Source organism: Pezoporus flaviventris, unplaced genomic scaffold (genome assembly GCF_033815535.1).
Source record: "Pezoporus flaviventris isolate CSIRO_AGI_PZ_B2104156 unplaced genomic scaffold, CSIRO_AGI_Pfla_v1 ptg000047l, whole genome shotgun sequence".
In the NCBI taxonomy this organism is placed as follows: Eukaryota; Metazoa; Chordata; class Aves; order Psittaciformes; family Psittacidae; genus Pezoporus; species Pezoporus flaviventris.
The window spans coordinates 16708870-16731065 of record NW_026892595.1 but is presented as its reverse complement, the minus strand read 5'-3'; the positions used below and the strand labels follow the sequence as shown (position 1 = coordinate 16731065).

The following is a 22196-nucleotide window of genomic DNA, read 5'->3' as shown; positions in this document are numbered from 1 at the left end:
ATCCTGCTGGCAGCAGACAACGTGTCACAGGTCAGTTTGACAACTCCACACAGTGGCAGAAAGAGATAATTGACCTAGAGATCCCATCCTCAATAGGAATTGCACCCTGAGCAAAAAAACAACAGCAGTTACAGATAACATGGAAGATGTATGTCAAAGAGGTACGAGAAATAACCTGTAAGCCTTACATGAAATAACCTACATCCAGTCTTTCACATGTTTTAATAGATGCATTGTAAAATTATCATCATCCTAAGCCTTCCTGACTCTGAAAAGACAAAGTTGTGTCTGTTACTGATAGGTCTATAGCTTTACAGCTGAAGATACCAGTAGTACTGAGCCATGGGCAAAACTTCATGATAAAATGGAAATAGAAATAGCGCTGGAAGAGCCCAGAGGGCTGTTGCTAGTGCAAGAAGAGCAATGAGACATAATATAAGACAAACTGGAGAAAATAATTTCTTCAGCCCAAGATGTACCATCTACATGGTCTCAAAATAACAAGGAGCCAGATGTGCTCTCAACTCACTCCAGACCAGAAGAGCAATTAGCAGGGATACGAGGCATCACCGCAGCTTCCTCTTTAGCTTTGCTGTCTGAAGTTGGCTCGAAAAAATGCTAGTTAAGGGAGCAGCACTCTACAACAGAAGACAAGTAGAGCAATTGCAGGGTGTAGAAGAGGAATTCAAGTATTATACAGGAACTGAAATGGAAAATGCTTTCACTTCAATAGTTCAGGTTCAGTTTCTGCCTTTAGGTGAACTGCAGTTTCCGAATTCCCCCTGAGCACCTTTGCTGAAGAACAGACTTAAAAAATTTCTCTGCTTCTTCCTCTCCTCCTGCTGTCTTTCATGTCTGCCTCATGTGGACTGTCCACTGAGCGTCCCTACTCCCAGAGGAGATCAAGATAGATACATTTCATTTGCTAGCTGACTGCTGTTAATAAAAACATACTTTGGCAAACTAGCAAAAAGACCCCTGCTGCAGCCATGTACCATGCAGTTCAAAACAGCAGATGTTTTGCAAGACTCTGCAAATTACTGCAGTGTGTGCAGCACAAGAGAAAAATCAATATAGGCCCCTGGGAAGTGACGCATTTGCTCTCCTTGCATAAATTTTCCATTTAGGAGTCTGTGGTCTGACAAAGTCCTGCTTTAAAGGTGTAAGGTTTTGGTTGACTTCTCTGTGGCGTTTCTCGAACCAGAGCTAATGGACGATCTGTTGTGCATTGTATATTGTATACTGGGATTTGAGGGTTTTGAGAATACTCACTGTTTTACCAAAGCATGAAAAGAAACGTTTTTTTTTCTCACTATGTCTACCCTTCCTCCTCCTCACACGTGCTTTTCTGTGTTGATATTTGAAGTCATGTCACGTTACAAGTTCTCTGGTAGAAAAAAATTTTTGGAGTAAAATAATTGCCAAAATTGCAGTGGTTAGCACCTCTTCAAACCAGCCTGTGTATCTCTAATACGTATTTTGTTAAAACAGTTATTTCTTACCCTTCTTTTGTCATCCAAAATACGCAGTTGTGAGTCCAAGACGTTTTAACAAAGCATTAGCTACAATTTAACTGGCAATGAGTTAAATGAGGGTTTATAAAAAAGATACAGCTGTAAAGCCCTTCAGAGCAGCTCTTGGGAACACAAGCTATTGTACTGCAGTTTTCCCCTCCATTTCACAAACTGCTGTACATTTAGTTTATAATAACTGCTCTAAGTAATTTAAAATGAAGGAATTTGGCTCCCAGCGATGCTATGTAACACTATTTTAATAAGAGCAAGTGTGGTTAGTATGTGGACCAGTGTAACTAAATGATTCTGAGCGGCAGGCTCTATGTGCAAGAATTTTCTCTTACTAATTACACACTTTCCCACCTTATGTTTCTACCTTCACCCTGTTTAATCTTGTAGCAGTAGTGAAATGTTATCTGAACCACCGTGGCAATAATTAAATTAATTTTAAGCCATTTAGGACTCAGCTCTGATCTACAATTTCTCTTCTCTATTTTCTGCGCCACCCTCAACCACCACCTTCTAACTCAACTGTTGTGTTTTGGTTCTTTTTTTTCCTTTTTCTAACCACTTATACCTCTTTTCACATCCTCTCCATCCATCATGATGCCACACATACAAATTCATTTATCCTGACATGCAGTTCAATTTAAAGCCTTCCTGGTGCAGAAGGATTCTTCTTGGCCAAGAGCTTTTAACTGGGGTAACTGCACTCTGGCAACATATAGGACACAAGTCCTCTGCCAGCTTTTCAGCAAGGTCAGTGCAGTGTGGTACTCCACTCTAAGCAAAATATAGACCTACATTACAAACAGTTTAATTTTCCTTTTCCAGGCCTCTTGTACAAAAATAACTTCATAGCCAAACTAGATAATCTATAAATGCTAGTGTCCTGTTTTAAGCCCAGCTGGTAACTCAGCACCATGCAGCCACTCTGGGATGGGGAAGAGAATGAAAAGACTGTAAGTCCCACAGGCTGAGATAAGAACAGTCCAGTAACTAAAGTATAATATAAAAACTCTACTACTACTACTACTAATAATAATAATGGAAATAACAAGGGGAGAAAATATAAAACTCAAAGGGAAAAGGGAAAAAAGAAGACAATAAACACAAGTGATGCACAATGCAATTGCTCACCACCCACCGACTGATACCCAGCTCAGCCCAAGCAACAATCCTTTCTGGGACTCACCCCAGTTTATATGCTGGGCATGACGTGCTGTGGTATGGAATACCCCTTTGGCTAGTTTGGGTCAGGTGTCTGTTTCTGCTCCCTCCCAGCTTCTTGTGCCTATCCTCACTGGCAGATCATGAGAGACTAAAGAGTCCTTGATCAGGGTAGGTGCTACTTGGCAACAACTAAAACATCTGTGTGTTATCATCATTGTTTTGAGACTAAAGCCAAATGCAGCACTGCACCAGCTACTATGAAGGAGAAAAAAATCACTGTTACAGCTGAAACCAGGACAGCTAGTGATATAGAAAAATGTTAAAATATGTTGAAAGACAAAAAATGAATGTAATAAGATAACTGTGAAAGAGGGGGAGGTTAAGTGAAGGTTCTGCGATGCAGAGGAAGTGGACTAATGATTTTTGTCTTGTACCCATGAAGTCCAAATTTCCAAACACCAAAAAAGTTTTGCATATTCTGATCTCTAAACTTTTCTTTTACTTTCTCTTAGGGCTTACTTGTGGCAACTATATTCTGCTTCTTCAATGGTGAGGTAAGCATGTGAAATATAGCAAATGAATGGAACCTGAAAAATAGTCACAGTAGTGTTCATTAATCATGCCACACTGTAAACTTTGAAACCACATGTCACTTTTTACTCTCTATAAACAGGCAGCAGCATGCATTTTTGAAAGATCTCTGCAGAGCGAGACTTGAGCCTCTCTGAGCAGATGAATCAGGAGTGCTACCATTACCTAAAAGAGGGACAGGCCTGATATTCTACCCCTACCAGCTGCAATTTTGAGATGGAAGTCTAAGCAAAGAAGAATACTCTGCTTCTGTTTCTGCCCCAGAATAGTGGGAAGGACGAGGGTGCCCCATAAGAAGTAGTGGGGATCTGCAGGGGCATGTCCTGGAGAGCCCTGTGCTGCTTTTAGCGTCAGAGCCATGGCAGATGTTATCCCCTGTAGCACTGTCAGAGTAGAGGAGCCTGAAGGAGTATGATTACTTTCGCTCCTTTGAGGATTAGCCTTTTTAAGGTCAGTGTTTTTCACATAGTAATTGAAAAATAAAAGCACTTGAGGCGAAGATGTCTCCCATTCTCTTACAGCTGGATCAATATTGTATGTACCTGTAGCTGGATTTAGATCCACTTCATTACCTTTTGGTTGTTTTTTCTTAACAAAAAAAAAAAAATAGCAGATTAAAATATGTCAAGAACCATTTAAATTCCTACAGTGAGCCATTTTCCAAAGGCGGTTAGCAGAAAAATATATCAGGAGCATTCAGCTGTAGCAAAATAAAACACCACCTATCTTAGCCAAGCTAGGAAGTTCTTTAAAAAGTTATTTTTGAATCAGAGCAGCTGAATTAGATATGGAACAAACTTTGTGATGTTAACACTCAGTATGTCAACTTAAAGAGATATTTGTACTCCTGTTTATCCCCAAATCCCAAGTAATGATGTGGCCATGCTGATGTTTTGATAGCGACTTGAAGCAAATTATGTTATTGATAAGGTGCTACTGGCTGCTTTGCTAACTTTCAGTATGGCAGAGAGTATTAAATTCTGCCACCACTTGTCAGCATCACTGTCCATTTCCCTCTGGCTGGCTCCCTGCATAAACATACAGAAAAGTGCAACAGTAGAAAAGATTAAAGGCCTCCTGCTGTAATTCTGTAGCATGGCTTCTCAGGAGACATACAAAAGAATGACAAAGCATGAGCAGCTAATGACACCACAACCTAACATCAAATGATAGCTGTAAAGATCATGCTGCAGAAGTTCATGGTTTCATGGACCCAATTAAACAAAGCTGGAGAGATGTACAACTCTTTTCCTATCACTTTTCTGTCCCCAGAATCTGCAGGCTAGTAACACTTTCATCCTTCTTCCTTACTATCATCCCTTTCTGGCACAGTCCAATCTCCATGCCCTGGAAACACAGAAAAACTACCAATTCTCCCTGGTAGGGAGGACCTGGCATGGAGAAAGAAGAGTAGTAGCCAAGTAGTTTCTGAAACAACCTTTCCCCATAGGAATGACTGCATAGATATGTACAGGCAGTGCTCTAGCATGTTCTCACTTGCCTCCAAACAATGTGTTACCCAAAAATCACGGTCTTGAACACTGTCTTCTTCCTTCTTAGTTTTCCCCAGCATCACCTTACTTTTCTTTCAGATTAGATTTTGAAAAACAAATTTGCTTCATATTGGGTAGCTGTAGTGTAAAAAAGGTTGATGACTCCGTAATTCTCCAACTCTAATTAGAACATATAGATTTGTGCCTAGATTAAAGGCTGTAGCAACGCTAAAAGTGAGGAAAGGCTGCAAGAAAATGCACTGAAAACATAATGTATTTTAAAGGCTTTTTGTTTCTTAGATATGTTTCCTCTGATAGCTCTAATTCCGAAGTACTTTTGGCAATGCCAGTGTCAGAAAAACAAATCCACATTTACAACACCAGGAATACAATTTTCAAGTTATGCAATAATGAATATATCTGGAACATCTGTTTGTCAGCATCATTGTAGACCATACATAAAATTTAATTCAAAATTAGATTGCAGGGTATGGATGAATTTACCTGTCGTATGAACTAATCTATAGTATGCAAGGCAGAAAACTAAAAGCCACATTCCATGAATGAAAATTAGTCTAAAACAAATACACAGTTCTTTTTTTGTTCACTAAATGTTGTATTACATTTAATTTAGAATTCAGAATAAATGTATTTGTATTAAGAAAATACACCACATTAATACATGATATTCAGATGTCCAACCTCAGAGACGCACTGCAATCTGTGGACTTCTGCATTGACTGAACTGCTTTCAGGAAGCAACAATAGCAGCCAGTCATTCCTTACATAGACTGAAGCTGCATGGTCTAGATCCAAATCTTAAAAAACAGCAATAGTCACCAAACCCCTAGCTGCTTCTGAAAGCCTTTTAGACACATCTGGCAGCCCACAGTAAAAAGGCCTCTTCCTTGTGAAAGGCTCTTATCTGAATACCCACTTTGAATAGATAAATTGTCAGCGAGACATCACTGAAGGGACACATCTGGAAAGGATGATGCCAAAATGAGATAAAAATTAATGTGATATTGAAATGTTGCTTCCAGTTTTGTACTTTATTGCTTCCATAAGTAATCTCATGGACAGCTTACCTATCTCCAAGTAGCTCTACACTGCATCTAGGATTAATGACTCCTTTTAGGATTAACAGTTGAGCAGCTATCAGAAAACATTCATCAGTGTTGGGCAGTAAGAACAAACGGCCATGGGAATTCAGGTTTCCAGGCATATTGAGAGTGATTTTTGGTGGTGCTTGGGTACTTTTCACCATTACACCCGTTTTCAGAATTATTGTATCTGCTTCAGACTTCCAGACTGACTAACATAGCCAGTGGCAGGGATGCTAAGAAACCCACTCGTTATTTTCTTATAGGTAGACAGAGAGTCAAAGATGACACCTCTCTAATATGGACTGAAGAGAGTCTGGTGCTACTTGCATCAGCACATTACCAGTAAACATCAAGCAAGTTTATGTAACTACACTAGCTGTGCTAGAGTAGCATTTATTCCTGCAATTACACAATATGTAGATATATAAGGCACAAAACCTATAGAAGAACAGCAACAGACTAATGAATGCCAGGATGGTATTAGGTCCTCCCACAAAGGGAGTGCTGGTCTGAGTTTGGTTGCCCAAGAAAACTAAGCTGAGGTAACTTCCCCCAGTCTTGCTGTGTGCAGAAAGACATAGACCAAAGCCACAGTCTGGTCTTCAGTCATGGCAGGAGATTGTTTCCAAGCTGCTGTGTACATCTGCTGCCATAGAGCTCAAAATTGGTGCTCATGAGAAAATTCCTTGTGGGGCAAGGAGATTAATTTTAGTACTACAGGAGCCTGAATACTCTGGGATTTACTTTTTCCTACTGGAATATTTAACTTCAAGGCTGAAATACATGAAGTTTAGCCAGGACAAACAATGCTAAACGCAGTACCACCTGACAGTGTTTTATGTTGCATTCATTGCCTACTACCTCACCTATCTCACTTTAGTGCCATGAGCCCATCTGTAGAAAGAAATGTAAAAATATAAATAGCTGTGCTGATGCCTTCATTCAAGTGGAAGAACACATAAACAACGGGTTTGCATGTGACTTTTAAAATGACTGATTTTCTTGTGCATTTTCATAAATAAATCTCAGTGTCCAGCAACACTGTAGGTTCTCTGTCCAACAACAACAGTTGTTGTACAGATGATACAAGGTCTCTGCAATAGTCTGCTCACCAGACCATATTTCCAGGCCTGAGATTGTTTCTAGACTTCAAGGCTGGCCAGCAAAATGGAAAGTCTGTTTGGAAGAAAAACCCAACCATATATCTTGTGTGCCAGAGAGGCATGAATGGCTAATAGGGAATAGAAAACTCTTTAAAATCCTAAAAGGCAGAGCAAATAAACTCGTGCTTTTAATTTCTTTTGACTTTACTTTCTTTCATCTGCTATCAGAGCAGAAAGCATGGCAGTCATCACTCTGCCCCTCCTGGTCCCCAGGAGCCTCTTTGGTCGTTAATGCATTATAGCCATGCGTGTGATTTTCAGTAATGCTTCTTACACATTTAAAATCTATGCATGGCCAGTTTTAGTTGGCACTGAATTATGATCATCTGAGATCCTTGGAATCGTGGCAGAAATCTAGATTAACACGTTGTTTTGCTCAAGTGCAGCAGCTTGTACTATCCATTATCCATTTGTGGCCAGATTCCTGCATGGGCCAGCAGTTCAACAGAGAATAAAAACACAGCTGCTTTGACCTTGTGCTCTCACTGTTCTGTGGAGCCTTTTAAACCTTTATAATGGCACTCCTAATTGTGGACTGAACTGGAAGGGATGTGCCTGTTCTCTCCTTGACCGTACATACAGTTTAAGTGTCATTCCCTTCTGAGAAGAAAACTATAAGCTCCTCATGGCAGGGTTTTTAAGACTCAGTGACTTTGTTCTTCCCTCCTCAGTTAAACATGTTGTCTCCAGACATGTGATTGCCCTAGTGGTCCAGTTCTAATGAGAGCAGCTTGAGAACTCAGAAGGAGCTCATCACCTTCACAGCAGCTTTTCTTCCTATACAAGAGCCATCAAAGCCTTGAGGTCTATGCAAGGGGCAGGGGAAGGGAGATAGATAGGAGAGGAACAGGAAGGCTATAAGAGCATGTTCTTGCCATCTTCACTAAAGACCCTGAGATAAATCTGAATGGATGAACTGCTGTGAAATGAAAACACTTCGATACTTAGGGACAGAAGGCCAGAGGTTCATGGTGGCTAGAGGTGCTAAAGACCCTGGTGGTGGTGGTGAAGAGATAGCTGCAGGTTTGCAGAGCAGCCCTGCACACCCAAGAATTCTGCTTTATCCTCACTGTGTCCAGCATTAGTTACAGTGTGAGTGCCAGCACACCTGAATATGCAGTCAGAGAAGGGATTCTTATTCCCTGGAAGGACTCAATAGATCAAGTCATCTCCTAGCACCATATATATAACATCACTCTTAATGTAAATGTTGAATAAAATATTTTTATTCCTAGAAGGTTAATGCCCAAAGTTTGAGATTTTCTGTGATGCAGAGGGCTATGACCAATGCTATTTTTTTTGCCAGCACATAACCTGCTCTTAAATTACCTGAACAAAACCTCTGTTTTGCAGTACTAATCCTCCAACTCTTTCTACAAAATTACCCCCGGAAAGCTCTTGAAGTGTACTTGCCATTCATGGCCAGTTGTGCTCAAGGTTAAGTTTCTTCAGGGATCACAATGCATTTGCCGTTCCAGGGGCAAGGATCCAACTGCAGCATCAGATAGGTTTTAATCCACATCCCTCCTTCCTTTTCTCTCTTCTACTGTAGCATTCTGCTGTATTCCCCTGTAGCAGTCTGTTTCACATTTACCTCTTGTGGGAACAGATCACCTATACCCTCTCTTCACAAGCAGCAACTGCAGAAACTGTAATTGCTACCATAGGGTAAGTAGCGAGGGAGTTAAGGCTGAGACCTGAGCAACTGCTACTGCTTCTGGAACTGGGAGCAGTGGTGAGGAGAGGGATAGATTGAACCTAATGGAATTAGACCTAAATCCTTTCCTTTCCTTTCCTTTCCTTTCCTTTCCTTTCCTTTCCTTTCCTTTCCTTTCTTTCCTTCAACATATTTTAGAACGTCTCATATAGGGATTTAGATTATGCCTAGCTATGTGTTTCTTTAACAGGTACAAGGAGCTTTGAAGAGGCAGTGGACACAGTACAAAACTCAGTGGGGCCAAAGGCGCCGAGAACACTGTTCCACGCGATCTACCTCCTACACTGCCACATCTATCACGGAGGTCCCTGTCTACTTGTACCATCATGATTCCAACAATGAACAGTTAAATGGAAGATACATAGAGGACTCTGAACTTGTTGCATTAAAATCTGGGGAGACATCTGCCTAGCTCAGCACCAGCCATTGCAAATACATCATTTCACATTCTACTTGTGAACAAAGTGGGGACAAGGGTGGGAGTGTGCAAATCCAAGCCGCTGTGTCAGAGGTCAAGACCAGGTGAAAACACATACTTGTCAAACCACATCAGCCTCTGACAGCAATGGCGCAGAGGGAGTCTGATGCAGACCTGGGAATAGCATTTCTTCCTGTGCACTTCAGCAGGGAGTGAGCATGGACCTACTATCCGGGCTATGTAATCTTCACATTTCCTGATACCAGTCGTGGGAGTGACATGTAGTAAATAGTAGTAAGTGCCAGGTAGCCCATAATAAATTGGAAAGAAAGAACAGGTACAAGGCAATTGGAACCTTTCAGTACTTTTTGCTTTCAGTACTTTCCTTTAACACTAGATTTTGAGCTATCAACTTTCACAAGATGTAACTAGCTTGGAGTCCTTTGTTTTCCCCCTTCTAATAAGCTCAGTGACTGCTTAAAAGGTTTTGCACATTGCAAGACAAATCAAACATATGAACAGAAAAAGGGTCTCTCCAAAGTATTCAGATCTTGATCTTCAAGGGATGCCCAAATTATTACCATCCCTACAGGATACCCCAAAATATTATCATCCCATTAGCAGGTGCATAAAGCAAAGGAAAGTGAAATAGACATTGCATACCAAGATCTCAAACGCCTTCAGAGAAACAGATCAGTTCTTTAGGCTGCATCAAACAAGTCCTGAAGGCATCTCAAAATAGTTTTTGTTAACAGTACTGATAGATCAAAAATTTTTATTTATAGGAAAAATTTTCAACCTATCACTCTTCCCAGGAACTCATCATTAAGCCACGATTCTTTCACTCTGAATAAGCTGGGAAATTTGTTTGGAAATCATTATTTTCTTTAATAGCCATTCTGAGATGAATGCTAAATGAGTTCTTGTCTCTTATAAAATTATGACCATAGCAGTAAAGGATCGCAGGTAAGAGATGTCAAATTGATGTCTTAGCACAGGAGGTATCTGGTTTTAGAATCTGGTTCAGAGTGCCTAATCTTAAACTAGTCCTGCCATAAACATCGATAATCTATTTGAAATTCTTCTGAAATTAGCAGACAAATCCCCATTGACTTAGATGAGCAGTGAAGAACTCTCTTCAGTGTTCAGGAATGACTTATGCAATACAGTTCAGCGTAGACCTTGAAAACGGGAGACAATTTCATCCCTAGTGATTTGAAACCATCTTTACATATTGTGTTCAGCCAGGCTCAGCTTTTCCTTCGCTGGCACAGCTAGACCCTAAGATTTACTCTTCTTTTGTAAATTTGAAGTAAGTGGAGGTCTTCTGTACATGTCTATCTACACAAGTCACCATCTCACTGGAGAAGTTCCTTCCGGGAATGAGTTTGTGGGGGACAAGCATACACCCAGCACTATGAGAGCACTACGACTGAATCCTCACTGTTTGTACATGAGGCAATGCCTTGCAGGGAAGGGGTTTGCTCCGCTTGTGCCACCAGCACATGCACACAGCCACTGTGCATTACTAAAGCTTCCTCTCAAGTGTGAGGAGTGAGCTGCCAGCACCGTGACTGTAGAGCAAGAGAGGAGCTGGGGAACGGAAACTAACTGACCACTGTCATTGCAGATCATCCCATGATTAATCCAGTGGAACATTTGCAAGAATGTACTATCGTGTGCATTTGTTCAAGCCACATACCTGTTTTTCAGACTTCAAGGAATATGAAGGTAGTTATTTTTTCAGACAACAGTATTTCGCATATTGCTATTTCTACTTTTACCTGTGAACAATGGGAAGTGGAGGATTTAGTCATTAAAGAAAATAAAGTGAATCTGCCATGAATGCTGTATTTCTGAATAGCTTTGAGGCACACTGCACTTCCCAGGACTGCTGCAGAAGACATTCCTAGTTTCTAAAGACACAAATGAGCTGATGGTAAAAGAAGCGTGCATAATATGGAGTTTAATAATGAATAATGAACATGTTGATTTTAGTAATGTACATGTTTACAACATGAAAGTGCAACTTGTTTCACAGTCTGTTATGTTCATATGGATGTACAAAATGGAAATGTTTTGCCATTGTAGTGGTTGTTTTCTTTCTTCACTAATGACATTTCCTTGCTCTGTTCAGTAGAATGCTTTGAAAAGCGAAATTCAGGATCTGGGGTTTAAGAACTCAGTTTGAGCTTCAAGTGTGGAAACACTGTGTGATTACATCAGTCTTTATGGCAGCTTTTGTTTCAGTGGAGGGATGATGATTTGCAGCCATAAAAATTTGGTCTACCTTACATACTGAGTTTAGGGTTGGCATCACCCTCGGGCTTTGCAGGAAAGAATGTGTTTTAGAGGTACTTACTGAGTAATTTCTAATCAGAATATTTTCGGATAGAAATTTTTTCTTCACCTCAAGATGGTTTGAAATATTGTCATTATATGCATAAGGTAAATTTCACTTCTCTGCTTTATAAATAGTACCATACACTAGTGACAGTAATATTAGGAATGTGCATATGACCTCAGTAATTACAATATCTTGACAGTAGGGTGTTTTGTCTCTAACACATTTCACGGGAACAGCAGAAATGCATATTTAAAGCATCAGTGTATCAAAAAGTAAGAAACGATCTGACATTTGAATTGTGGATTCAAGGTGTATTTTAAGAGGAAATTATATGTTTCCTCTCAAACACCACACACAACACATGAAAACCCAGTTTAATGAACATTTGCTCTGGCAGAAGGGTTTGTGTGGTTGCTTTGTCTGAGCAACTAAATCTATGAGGTAGATGCTGGTTGTGATTCTTTCCTACATACAGAAACACAGAACAAATTTAAAGACTTCTTGTGTCATGGGATGCTGAAATTAAGACTTGGGTTTTTATTTGATTTACTTAATAAATATGTTTTAGCTGAAATAAAATAGCAACAAAGGTAGAACAGTCTATTTTCTCTGTATTAAAATTCTTAGCAATAACACTACCTTAGATATTTGCCAGTATTGCCATTACAAGGGGCTCATGTAGCAAAATAATTTTGTTTTGGGATAAAATCAGCCATACAAATGTGATGACTTTTTGTCCTCTTTTCCCAAATCCTCCTCCATACTTTGCCAACCTCAATAGACAAACTCTGAGCCATTTTTCAAAGATGCAAATCCTAAACAGTAACAATGTGGTGGTATCTGCTTTTCAAGTGCTTGGATTTTTAAAAGTCAGATGTATCTGACTGTTTAGCTAAATCTGCAGTTAATTGATTGCTGCTAAAAAATGTGTGCATTTGTAACATAAATGTCATTTGCATCAAAACAGTAGTTGATCCCAAGCCACTGAGACTGCAGGGTGTGAGCATGCCCTCTCTGCCCTTTGGCAGCATAGGAGACCTGAGCTCTACCGGGTGCAATCTGGACCCATTACTAGCTACATGGGAGAAAAAAAAAAACAAAACCGAAAACCGAAAACCAAAACCAAAGAAACAAAAAGAAGAAGAGAGTTTGCAGATAATGGTAGCGGCCAACGGTGAATTTTGAGTTCCTGGGGCAGCTGGGTCATTACAATGTACCATTGTACTTGCTCCAGGACCACTCACTTCAGAGGGACTTGGCAAAATGAAAGCTTGAGTCCTACAGAGCAAATGTCATAGGCCAGCACTAAGGAAAGTCAGACCTCCAGCTTAAACACTACCTCGGGAGGAAGAACATGTCCCTAGTCAACTAACCTAGTGAAACTGAAGTCCCTGGCCAACCATGAGATTTAGGATGGTGCCAGAGTTATGCTGCTTTGACACCTGTAGTTCTGTGGCAGCTGAAGTAATTAAGGTACATGTAAGGTTTAAGTTCAAAGTATCCTTATCATGTCCTGCATATGTTTCTGTGCAGCACCAAATTTTGCAGGTACTTCCAGATGAATCACGAATCTATATTTAAGCACCCCTTTATTAAGTACTCAGAGCATCATTGTGAAAATTAACGGAAGTGTTTCTGTGTCTCAGAAATGTGATCAGCATGTTCCTCTCAACCTAGTAAAGGACAACTGATTTACCCAGTAAAATTAAGGGGTGAGAAGGTTGTCATTACTGAGCATTTCATACTGATGCAGGTAAAGGAAGCATCGCAGTAAGATGACTAACCAGGTTGTTGTATGTGTCTTCATGAAACAAAAATAGGCACAGACAGCAGTAGCAATGATTTAGGCCTTGCTCATTTGTCTTGGCAGAGGGACCATTTAGATGCCTGTCAAAATCCTGTCAAGACTTATTGTCTTATTACTTTATAGCAGCAAGATGGGCACTGTGTTTTGCTGGGGCAGGAAGGTAATTAGCTCTCATTGTAGGCCATTAGACATTTTCTTCATAATCTAATTTCAGGATCTCACAAGTTTATTTAAAACAAACAAAATAAAAACAGAGACAAAAACAAAACCAAAAACCAACAACTGTCTTCAGTCAGTTTTTAAAGGACATCAGATGTCTGCAGTAATTTTTAAGAATCTGGTTCCTTTTCTCTCAGTGCAAGCAAATGCAACTTTGAGAAGCAACAACAGCAGATTACTTCATGTAATGTGTGATGTGCAGTGGTGTGACTAGATGCAACACTTCCAATACCACATGCTGGTGATGTTTGCATCATAGTTTGCATAAATATGGTCAAGTGGATGCAACTCCTTCCCTCTGCTCTGCATTTCTCTCCACCTCAATACCACCACCACAGGAAGTGTAATTCCCCAGTCTGTGCATCCTACATATTTTCAAGAGGAACATTTCTCCTTTACAGTTTGCACCTTACATTGACTTGCTGTTGATCCAAGATGTACTCTTGGACTGCAAAGTGAGCATTTTAATACAAACCAGTTCATAGAATTCAGGTGCTTGGCCCACATTGTTTGTTTTGGGTTTTCTTAAAAACACTGGAATTATGGAAATGGTAAGTGTAGGTTTCAAACTAAATCGGGGGTAAAAGTCTAAACACAGAGACGAAGTATCTCTAGAAGAAGAATAACATTACCTTTTGCTTTGTGACAGAATCTGTCCTGTCATCTAAAAACCTCAACATCTGAAAATCTCATGGGAAGTTGAATGCTAAATAAAAGGCATAAAAATGCTAACATCTGGAAATTCTAGGTAGCATACATATGCATATATATGTAAATATATACATATGTATGCATATATATATATACATATGTATATTTATAAAAATACATTACTACAAGAACTGTGTTAAGGTAGGGACTGACCCGTAGTCCCCCCTAAAATGCACAAAGCATTAGTCATGATTGGGAGACACTGTGGGGCAGAGAAGGTATGTAATGTGCAGTAACTACTTTAATGCTTTCTGGGGAACCCATATGGAGAACAGGCAACCAGGATCACCCATCTGCCCATCTGCACTCTTGCACCAGTTGGGTCCATGATACATCAGCTGTACTGTGCTTGCTAAAACAACGCTGAGCTGATGAAAGGGGCTGATCAGGAGGTGAGCAGAAATAATCCCTATCCCAGCCACATGTCTGCTCTCCAACAGATAGCCTCATTTATGTCACCAGCATAAGACCCTGTGGACCATGTTGTGGAGAAGACTGAACTGAGACAAGACAGCTCCTTTGTATGGAAAACTTTATTTCACTGTACCCTGTGTAACACAGCAGTATGTCTCATTGATTTCAGCAGTGTGGCTAGGGGCATGATTTCTGCTCTTCTGATTTTAGAGCTTATGTAAATATCTAGAAAACATTGAAAACACTTGATGGAATAGAGTCTCACCTTCATATTTAACATGAAACATTCCAATTCATCAGTATTATGCCTCATACAGGCTGCTTAAGGTAACAAGATACTATTTTTATATTTCTCTGGTTTTGTAGAGAGCTCTTTAGTCTCTATTAACCCCAGGTTTATACACAAACTTCACAAGTTACTTAGCCATTGATATTTTTCACTGTTATAGGTAAGGAGATGAGTAGTGGTTTTACATTAAATGCTTAGCATATAACAGCTTCCAGAAGATCAAAATCAAAAGAATTAAAAAGGCCCTTTTAGTCCATGCTGACCACACAGAAAAACCTGAAAGATGGAAACTCCTTTTATCATGCTAGCCTCCTTTATCTCCTAGAAAATGCTTTTTGTTTTGAACAAAGTCAACGTATCTCAGTGCAGAGGGCGGCACAAGGCTTATTACCAGAATGTGGCATGGATAGGTGCTCCTGAGAGATGACTGGTATACAAGGAGACATAGGGCACTTCCCACTAATCATTGCCAGGGGATGAACTTCTCCATGCAAGCACGTTTTTAATGAATAAGCCCTTTATGGATAAATACGATCACAAGTAACATCTCTTCTGAGAAGGGGCTGGGAGAGAGTTCTGTGAAATTTAAACAATCTGTGAAATAAAATCCATGGAGAAAGAAGCCATATGTCTCATTCAGAGAAAGCATTGCCAGTATAGGCTTCCACAGGAAAGAAAGTTTCACAGAATAGTTGCCTAGAATGAGTGTTGCTCTATAAATGGTCAGATCCCATATTCTCCTCACTGCAGATTGTGTGGGTAGGTTTATCAAGTTCAAGCCCACTACAAACGCACAGGAAATAGCTGAAGAAAAATTTTTGCTTATTGAATTATATTATACTACAGGCTTTCTTATTTTATGATCTTTTTTTTTGTCTTTGGGTATATAGCAAATATTTAACTCCCAAGGACTTAGCCGCCATGCTCACAAATGGCTCTCCAGCAGCAGAAGAGACGTGCCGCTCTGGCAAGGGCTGTAGCTTTGAACTGGCAGCGATTCAGAGCCTTCAGAATTATGGTATGGGAATATCCAACATGAAGCAGACACAGCCCATACTGCAGCCTTCACTTTTGAAAGGAGGGAGTGCAAGGATTTTTCATTTAATTCTCTGTGGTAAAATTTCTTCCTTACGGCAGACTTCTCAGGAAGCCAGAATTAGTAAGGATATGAAAGGACAATGGATCACTCCACATGTGACATCACCTCCGCAGGTACTGCCACATACACAATGAACAGTTTGTCATGACATGTTAAGCTAGGGAAATACCAAAAACCCCCACCAGAGCATGTTTCTTTTTTCTAGCTATAGTCCGTGTAGGAGTGACTTGGTATCAATTTTTCTTACACATCAGGATACCATGAACAAAGATCTCTGCTTTACAGATATTTGTATTACATTGCACAAGTACTAACACTCTTGAGTGCAGAACGGTGCATCAGTTACCAACAATGCACTTCAGCAAAGGGAATGAATGTAGTCAAGACAAAGAAAGATAATATTTTATGCCTAGAATATACAATCTTTGTAAATTAGCAACAGACCTTCAGGAATTAAAACATGTACAATAAAATCTGACCATACTTTAAATTATTCCCTGTGTATATAAGAAGTTTTCCTTCTCTTTAATTCATGTCTAGATAATGTATTACTGTATGTTCATGACAGGAAAGCTTTATGCAATCAAGTTTTATTGGATTATGCTAGAAACGCATGGTTCACAAAATTGAAAAATCTTGAAAATGTAGGAAGAATTCCCATGTTGGCAAATCTGAGGGACAGTCATAAGCCACAAATTTATTGCTCTAAGACTGATATGAACGAAAACACAGTTCTAATTGAATTATCCCTTTGTTTTTATATAAACTAGAAAATTCATTGTCTACTACAGCATTTACTGTGTAATGTGTTTTTATGCTGTAAAATACCCTGATGATTTTCTACACCAAAATGTGTGTATTTCTGATTGTAAACCAATTGTACCGTTGTGTTGTGTACTGTACATAAGCTGAACCTTGCTGTAAATAATTTGCCACATGTAGAAAAACTTCTTTCAAAGAAGTACAGACCAAAACCGCGAGTGAAGTCTTGACCTTACTGAAATGAAAAGCATCAGCTGCTTCAGTTCTGTGGGAATCAGGGTTTTGTCCTTTAAAACACCTGCTTTTGACAGTGTTAATGCCTGCAGATGGATTGAGAGGGGATGCTTGGTACTGCCCCTGTGACACCCACTGCCCCCACAGAGGCTGCGGACATGTGCGAGCTGCTGCTGTCTTTTCAGGTCATTGCCCCAAAGAACTGGGGAGATTGCTCAGAGAGCAATTTTGGAGGAAACAAGGCAGAAAATAAGCCTTGCTTTGACATTTCCTAGTGCAGCAGATACAGGAAGATGGAGCCCTGGAGAGGGGTTTCAGATATCCTGGAGAGCTTGGTCTGCTCTAGCGCTTGGATTAGGCGATGTGTAGGATCCATGTTTAGCTGGGTGCCAGTCAGTTGCTCTTTCTTAGGTTATTTTACATGTTGCACAGGAGCGGTTTACATGCAATTTCTTTGGTGTAGAACTCAACATTCAGGAAATTTTGGCTTTGTGAGAGGCTTCTATTTTTGGAACTAAAGAAAAGTTGAACTTTTAGAATATCTCTTCTCATAAAGTAATCAGATATAAATGAATACAAAACCACTGGTTCCTAAACAGCTGAATAACTCTCACTCCATCAAGAACTTTCTGAAATTCTGTGACAAACCCAGCTATGAGCTAGTAGCACAATAGCATTAAAGCTCACAGAAGTATCTACTAAAATCAAGCAAAAACCTGCATCTGAGACACTGGACTCGGTGAACTTGGCAGACATACATTTGGGTTACGTCCCTGCCACAGACTTACTGTGTGGTCCTGAGAAAATGTGCTAGCCTCACTGAATCCATCGAAACTACCATTGACAGATTTAGGCTCCTGCACTCAGAATTTAGACTTTTCCTCCAAGCATATTTTCATTGGTAAAAACTCCCAACCTTTTAGATCATTTTACTGTAGACGCATCTAAAATGTCTCTAAACCCTGACTGAATTTCCCACGGAAGTCAAGGAAAAAATTCTGTCCCTTCCTCTCCCCAAGCCACGTACTCCTACGTGACTGATCTGGCTTTCTGCTCCCCAGTGGGAATTTTGTACCAAAAGCTCCTTCTTCACAACAGTTCTCAGCCATGAGCTAATCACTGGGCTGAGGCACAGGTGATGTGCAGAAAGGACTCACTAAATTGCAAATAGTTTTCATATGCCTCATGTAGTTGAGAGAGCTGAATACTCCTCCATGAATATATACAAACTGTCAAACGCATGCCGTACACACAGTATTATCTGCATGCTTTGCTAGCAACCTTCTGATGTTCATTTTATCAGCTTCTGCTATAAAATTGCCTCTTTCAGTGACTAAGTCATCACTATCAGTGATAAAGTCACCAGGAAAGTTAAAATCTCCTTCATGCCACCATGACCCAGTGAACACACCTCTTTGGCACAAGGCTAAAATAGACATAGTCAAGGCATTCCTACACTGTGTGTCAATTTCAGCAGTGCTCAGAAAGACAAAGCCTGATAGGCCTTTCCCAGATTGGGTCTCTAACATTCAAAAATACCAGCTCTTCAGCAGAATTTTGGCAGAGGTGTTTGTCTATTTGCCAGGAGAGAGGTGCTTCTGAAGCAATGCAGCTGAGCTGAGGGTGACAGCTAACATTGAAAGACATTGGAAGAGAAATACACATCCTGGCCCAGAACAGTTTGTATTATTAAAAAATATCTCACAGTAGATGAAGCATCACCATTGAGCAATAAACACAAATAACATTGGGCAATTAGACACACATGGGACACAGTGGTGTTCATATGTATCCTAAGAATGTTTTCATTCAGCCAAGGGACACCACCTTACAGTGGCACCTCCTGAATCCAGTTGCTGAATACTGTTCTGCTCAGTGAATTACAAAGCTTTTTAGGAGAGGCTAGGGGCATTGCTACTCATCAGTTTCCTTGGGCTGGCTAATGTACCTCACAGATAAATGCTTTTTTGGCACCAAGTATGTTTTGCTCTCATTTAATGAAGCCCTCTGCATCTAAGGAGTATCTGCAAAGAAAAGGGAAAAACCCTTGTTTTCATATTCTTTGGACAAATGACAAGGCTAATGGGCATCAATTGACAGTTACATTATCTGTCTTAGAAATAGAAAGCCTTTCCCCGTCTGTGAGACAGATGGCTCCAGGGGGTCCTGAGTGGCTGCATAAGGAGGTATTTTAGGGACTTTAGACAAACTCAGAACTGATAGAGATGGATCTAACTGTTGTTTTGATAATATTGTGATAATAAATAATTGTTTTTTAGCAACATCCTATTTTCCACGGGGGGACTCCTGTCCAAGCCTCAAACACTTGACTTTTGGATGGTTGCTTGTTGTTTCTCCCAGTAGCAAAGCATTCAGAATACTGCCTATCAAAATAGACTTCATCCCTATTGACATTTTTCCATAATGTTACTACTAGCTCTGATTTGAAATGAAAAATAATTGCATGTGTTGATGCAGTTTAAAAGCAACAGATAAAGATGATTTCTCCATTTCCAAATTGCAAACCACTGCTTCATCAGAATTTGTTTCGTTTCTCTACTGTTTTCAGATACTGCTCTGAATGCAAATGACTCTTGAGCCCGAATAAATTTTGTAATGCCAAAACAAAAGAAAAACACCAAACATTTTTTTCTCATATGGATTTGAAGATCATGGGTAAGGGGTTGTTTGCGTTTAGACTGTGTGACAGGGACACGTAGAATAGGCACAAAGCCTTTTACATGTTTACAGCAACAGAGAAAGCCTAGCTCTGCAGAGGTATTTTGCCACCATGAATTTCCCAAATTCATCTGAGGATGGGTTCAAGCTTAGGAAATTGTCCCAGTGGCTCTGATGGGTCAAATATATGTACTCTTATTCATCCCAGAAAGCATCTCACATTTTCACAGTGCCATGTGGCACAGCATGAAGGAGGTTATCAACATTATGTCAGAGTCATAATCTCTGAAGCAGGACTCTGATCCTGAATGGTGTAGAAGCAAGGCATACGCAAGAATACTTCTGCAAGTCTGAGCTTAAAATAACTCCCCATATAGTTTGCCATAGCAGGATGGATTCATAATAGATCCATACCCCTGTTGTGACTACAGCCATTGCCTACTCCCCCCAAGTATCCACTTTCTTTCTCCTCAAAGCCCAAACTCTTCTTTGTCATGAAAGCCTTGAAAAATTCCCACTGCTTCATGCTGGAAAGCCTCCACCCTCTTGCCTTTCTTGGGCTGATTAAACTAGGGACATTCTAGTTGTGATTAAAAGTGCTGTTTTGTCCTTTGCTGGCAAGAGCAACAGCAGTAAAAGTCCTGGTTAATCTCCATCAACTTTCTCTGGGTTTGGAATCCATCTCCACCACTGGTGGAGTGATCCAGAATAGACAAGAACCAAAAGTAATTTTCCTTCACATTTTTGTTTTCTCAAAACCAGGCTGTGCTGGATGTAATACCTTGGAAAATACATCTGAAATCAACAGAGGTTTGCTATTTTATTGCACTTTAAAACACACAGCTCATTGGATTCTTTGGGAAACATATCTGTTTGAGTAAATAGTAAAGCCAAGTTTCAGTGTGGCCAAATTAAAAGCAGCTGAAATATTAAACCCTAATTTCCAAGATGGAAACGACAATAAACAAAACACAATCGGCATTAAGAAGAAACCAGGATTAAAGAGGAGCTATGGTGGACTATGATGGTAGAATATAGGTGTTCTAGCTGCATTTTTGCACAGAACTCGAAATGCAAAATTCATACTAGAATTAGACTCTGGACATCTTTTCTTACACGATAATTTTTCCTCTTTTCATCTCCACCCTTCAGAAAACTGTCACTGCCTTCCTAATTCTCTGCTACAACTGATGGTCAAAATGCAGTTTGAAAGTGTTTTTTCCTGACGTTGAAAGAAGGCACTGATAGTGGAAGAACTGTGTCTTCCTGTTGACTTGATTCTGGTATCAGGTTCTCACGGCCCTCAGAGGAGGTTTGGATTTTTTGTTGCTATTTCTTACCTGGTAATGGTTCAGGTCTGAGAGTCGTGGGGCAAAATGAGAAAGGCAAAACCGTTCCCTCAAAGCCCAAAATTCACTATGAAAGCAAAAAAACCCAAACAAAAAAACCAACCAAACAACCAACAAGGCCAAACCAAACCAACCAACCAAACAATGAAAAGCCTGGGGATGTATGTTAAATTCCTGCAAGCTACAAGGAGTTTTCTCTGCCACTGGTTAGTGCTGCAGATCCAAGAGTTACATGAGCACACCTTCTTTCTGGAGATGGTGTTCACTCCTTTAATTACAGCAGCACAAAACAAGAAAGAAACTCCATTACAAGCAGCTTTTCTAGAATCTCTAGGTCTAAAATGTGTGCCATGGGGCAGCGTAGTGTATGTGATGAGCTTACTTTCTTTCTCGGGCTTGGCAGGGACTCACAAAAGGAGCACCCATACCACTTTACCATATGGTGCACACCCCATGCAGAAATTATAAGCAATCTGCCCAAAGCTAAGAAAATCTCACTGAGCTAGTCAGATACAGAGGGACTTGGAAGGTCATAATTTTTCTGACAATCCCATTGGAAATGAACATACAGGAGATAACACATTTGAATTTATTTACCTTTAAAAACATGGAGGCTCCAAATGGAGCCTGTTTCCAACTGAAAAATCCAGGCTTGGGAGCTTTCAAATCCCATTAGCACCACTGCAGTCCAGATGGAATTTGACTGCATAAAAATGGTGCTGACAAAGCTTGTGTTGATCTGTTTTTATTTTGTTTGAGTTAGAAATATCTCTAAAGAATCCAGAAAACACATCTCTGCATCCAAATTTCTTTAGCAGAGTTACTCACGTTGCATCTCGACTTAACCTCTTGGTTTCTGGTCTTCCTACTGATGGCCACTAAGAACAGAAAATAATGAAATTTGCTGTACTCATCCCAGGCATGAAGAGCACAGTGCTCTTCACTGCTCATAGTTATCCTTCACCTTCTGTTTAGGCTATTACTGAGACAGTCATAGTCTCTCTTGTGATTATTTCTGACTTAAGTGTTTTCACTGCTGAAAGATCCTACTCAATGGTTGGGAGTGCTGTTACCTGGGTACAGAAAGGCAAAGCCAACAGGAAAGCCTGCT

General features: G+C 40.1%; 1 protein-coding gene across 3 annotated transcripts in view; it reads left to right on the top strand.

The window, feature by feature from the left end:
* Positions 1-9443, top strand: part of CALCR (calcitonin receptor) — a 169766-nt gene extending 160323 nt beyond the window's left edge. For 2 of the 3 annotated variants that reach the window (XM_061468487.1, XM_061468488.1), the window contains 2 exons: positions 3200-3241; positions 8948-9443. In XM_061468487.1, coding sequence (XP_061324471.1) covers positions 3200-3241; positions 8948-9169 — 264 coding nt within the window. In that variant the 3' untranslated portion in view covers positions 9170-9443. Of the gene's footprint in view, positions 1-3199; positions 3242-3364; positions 3645-8947 lie in introns of those variants that run through there. The other variant, XM_061468489.1, reaches the window with a different exon arrangement.
* Positions 9444-22196: the final 12753 nt, after the last annotated feature.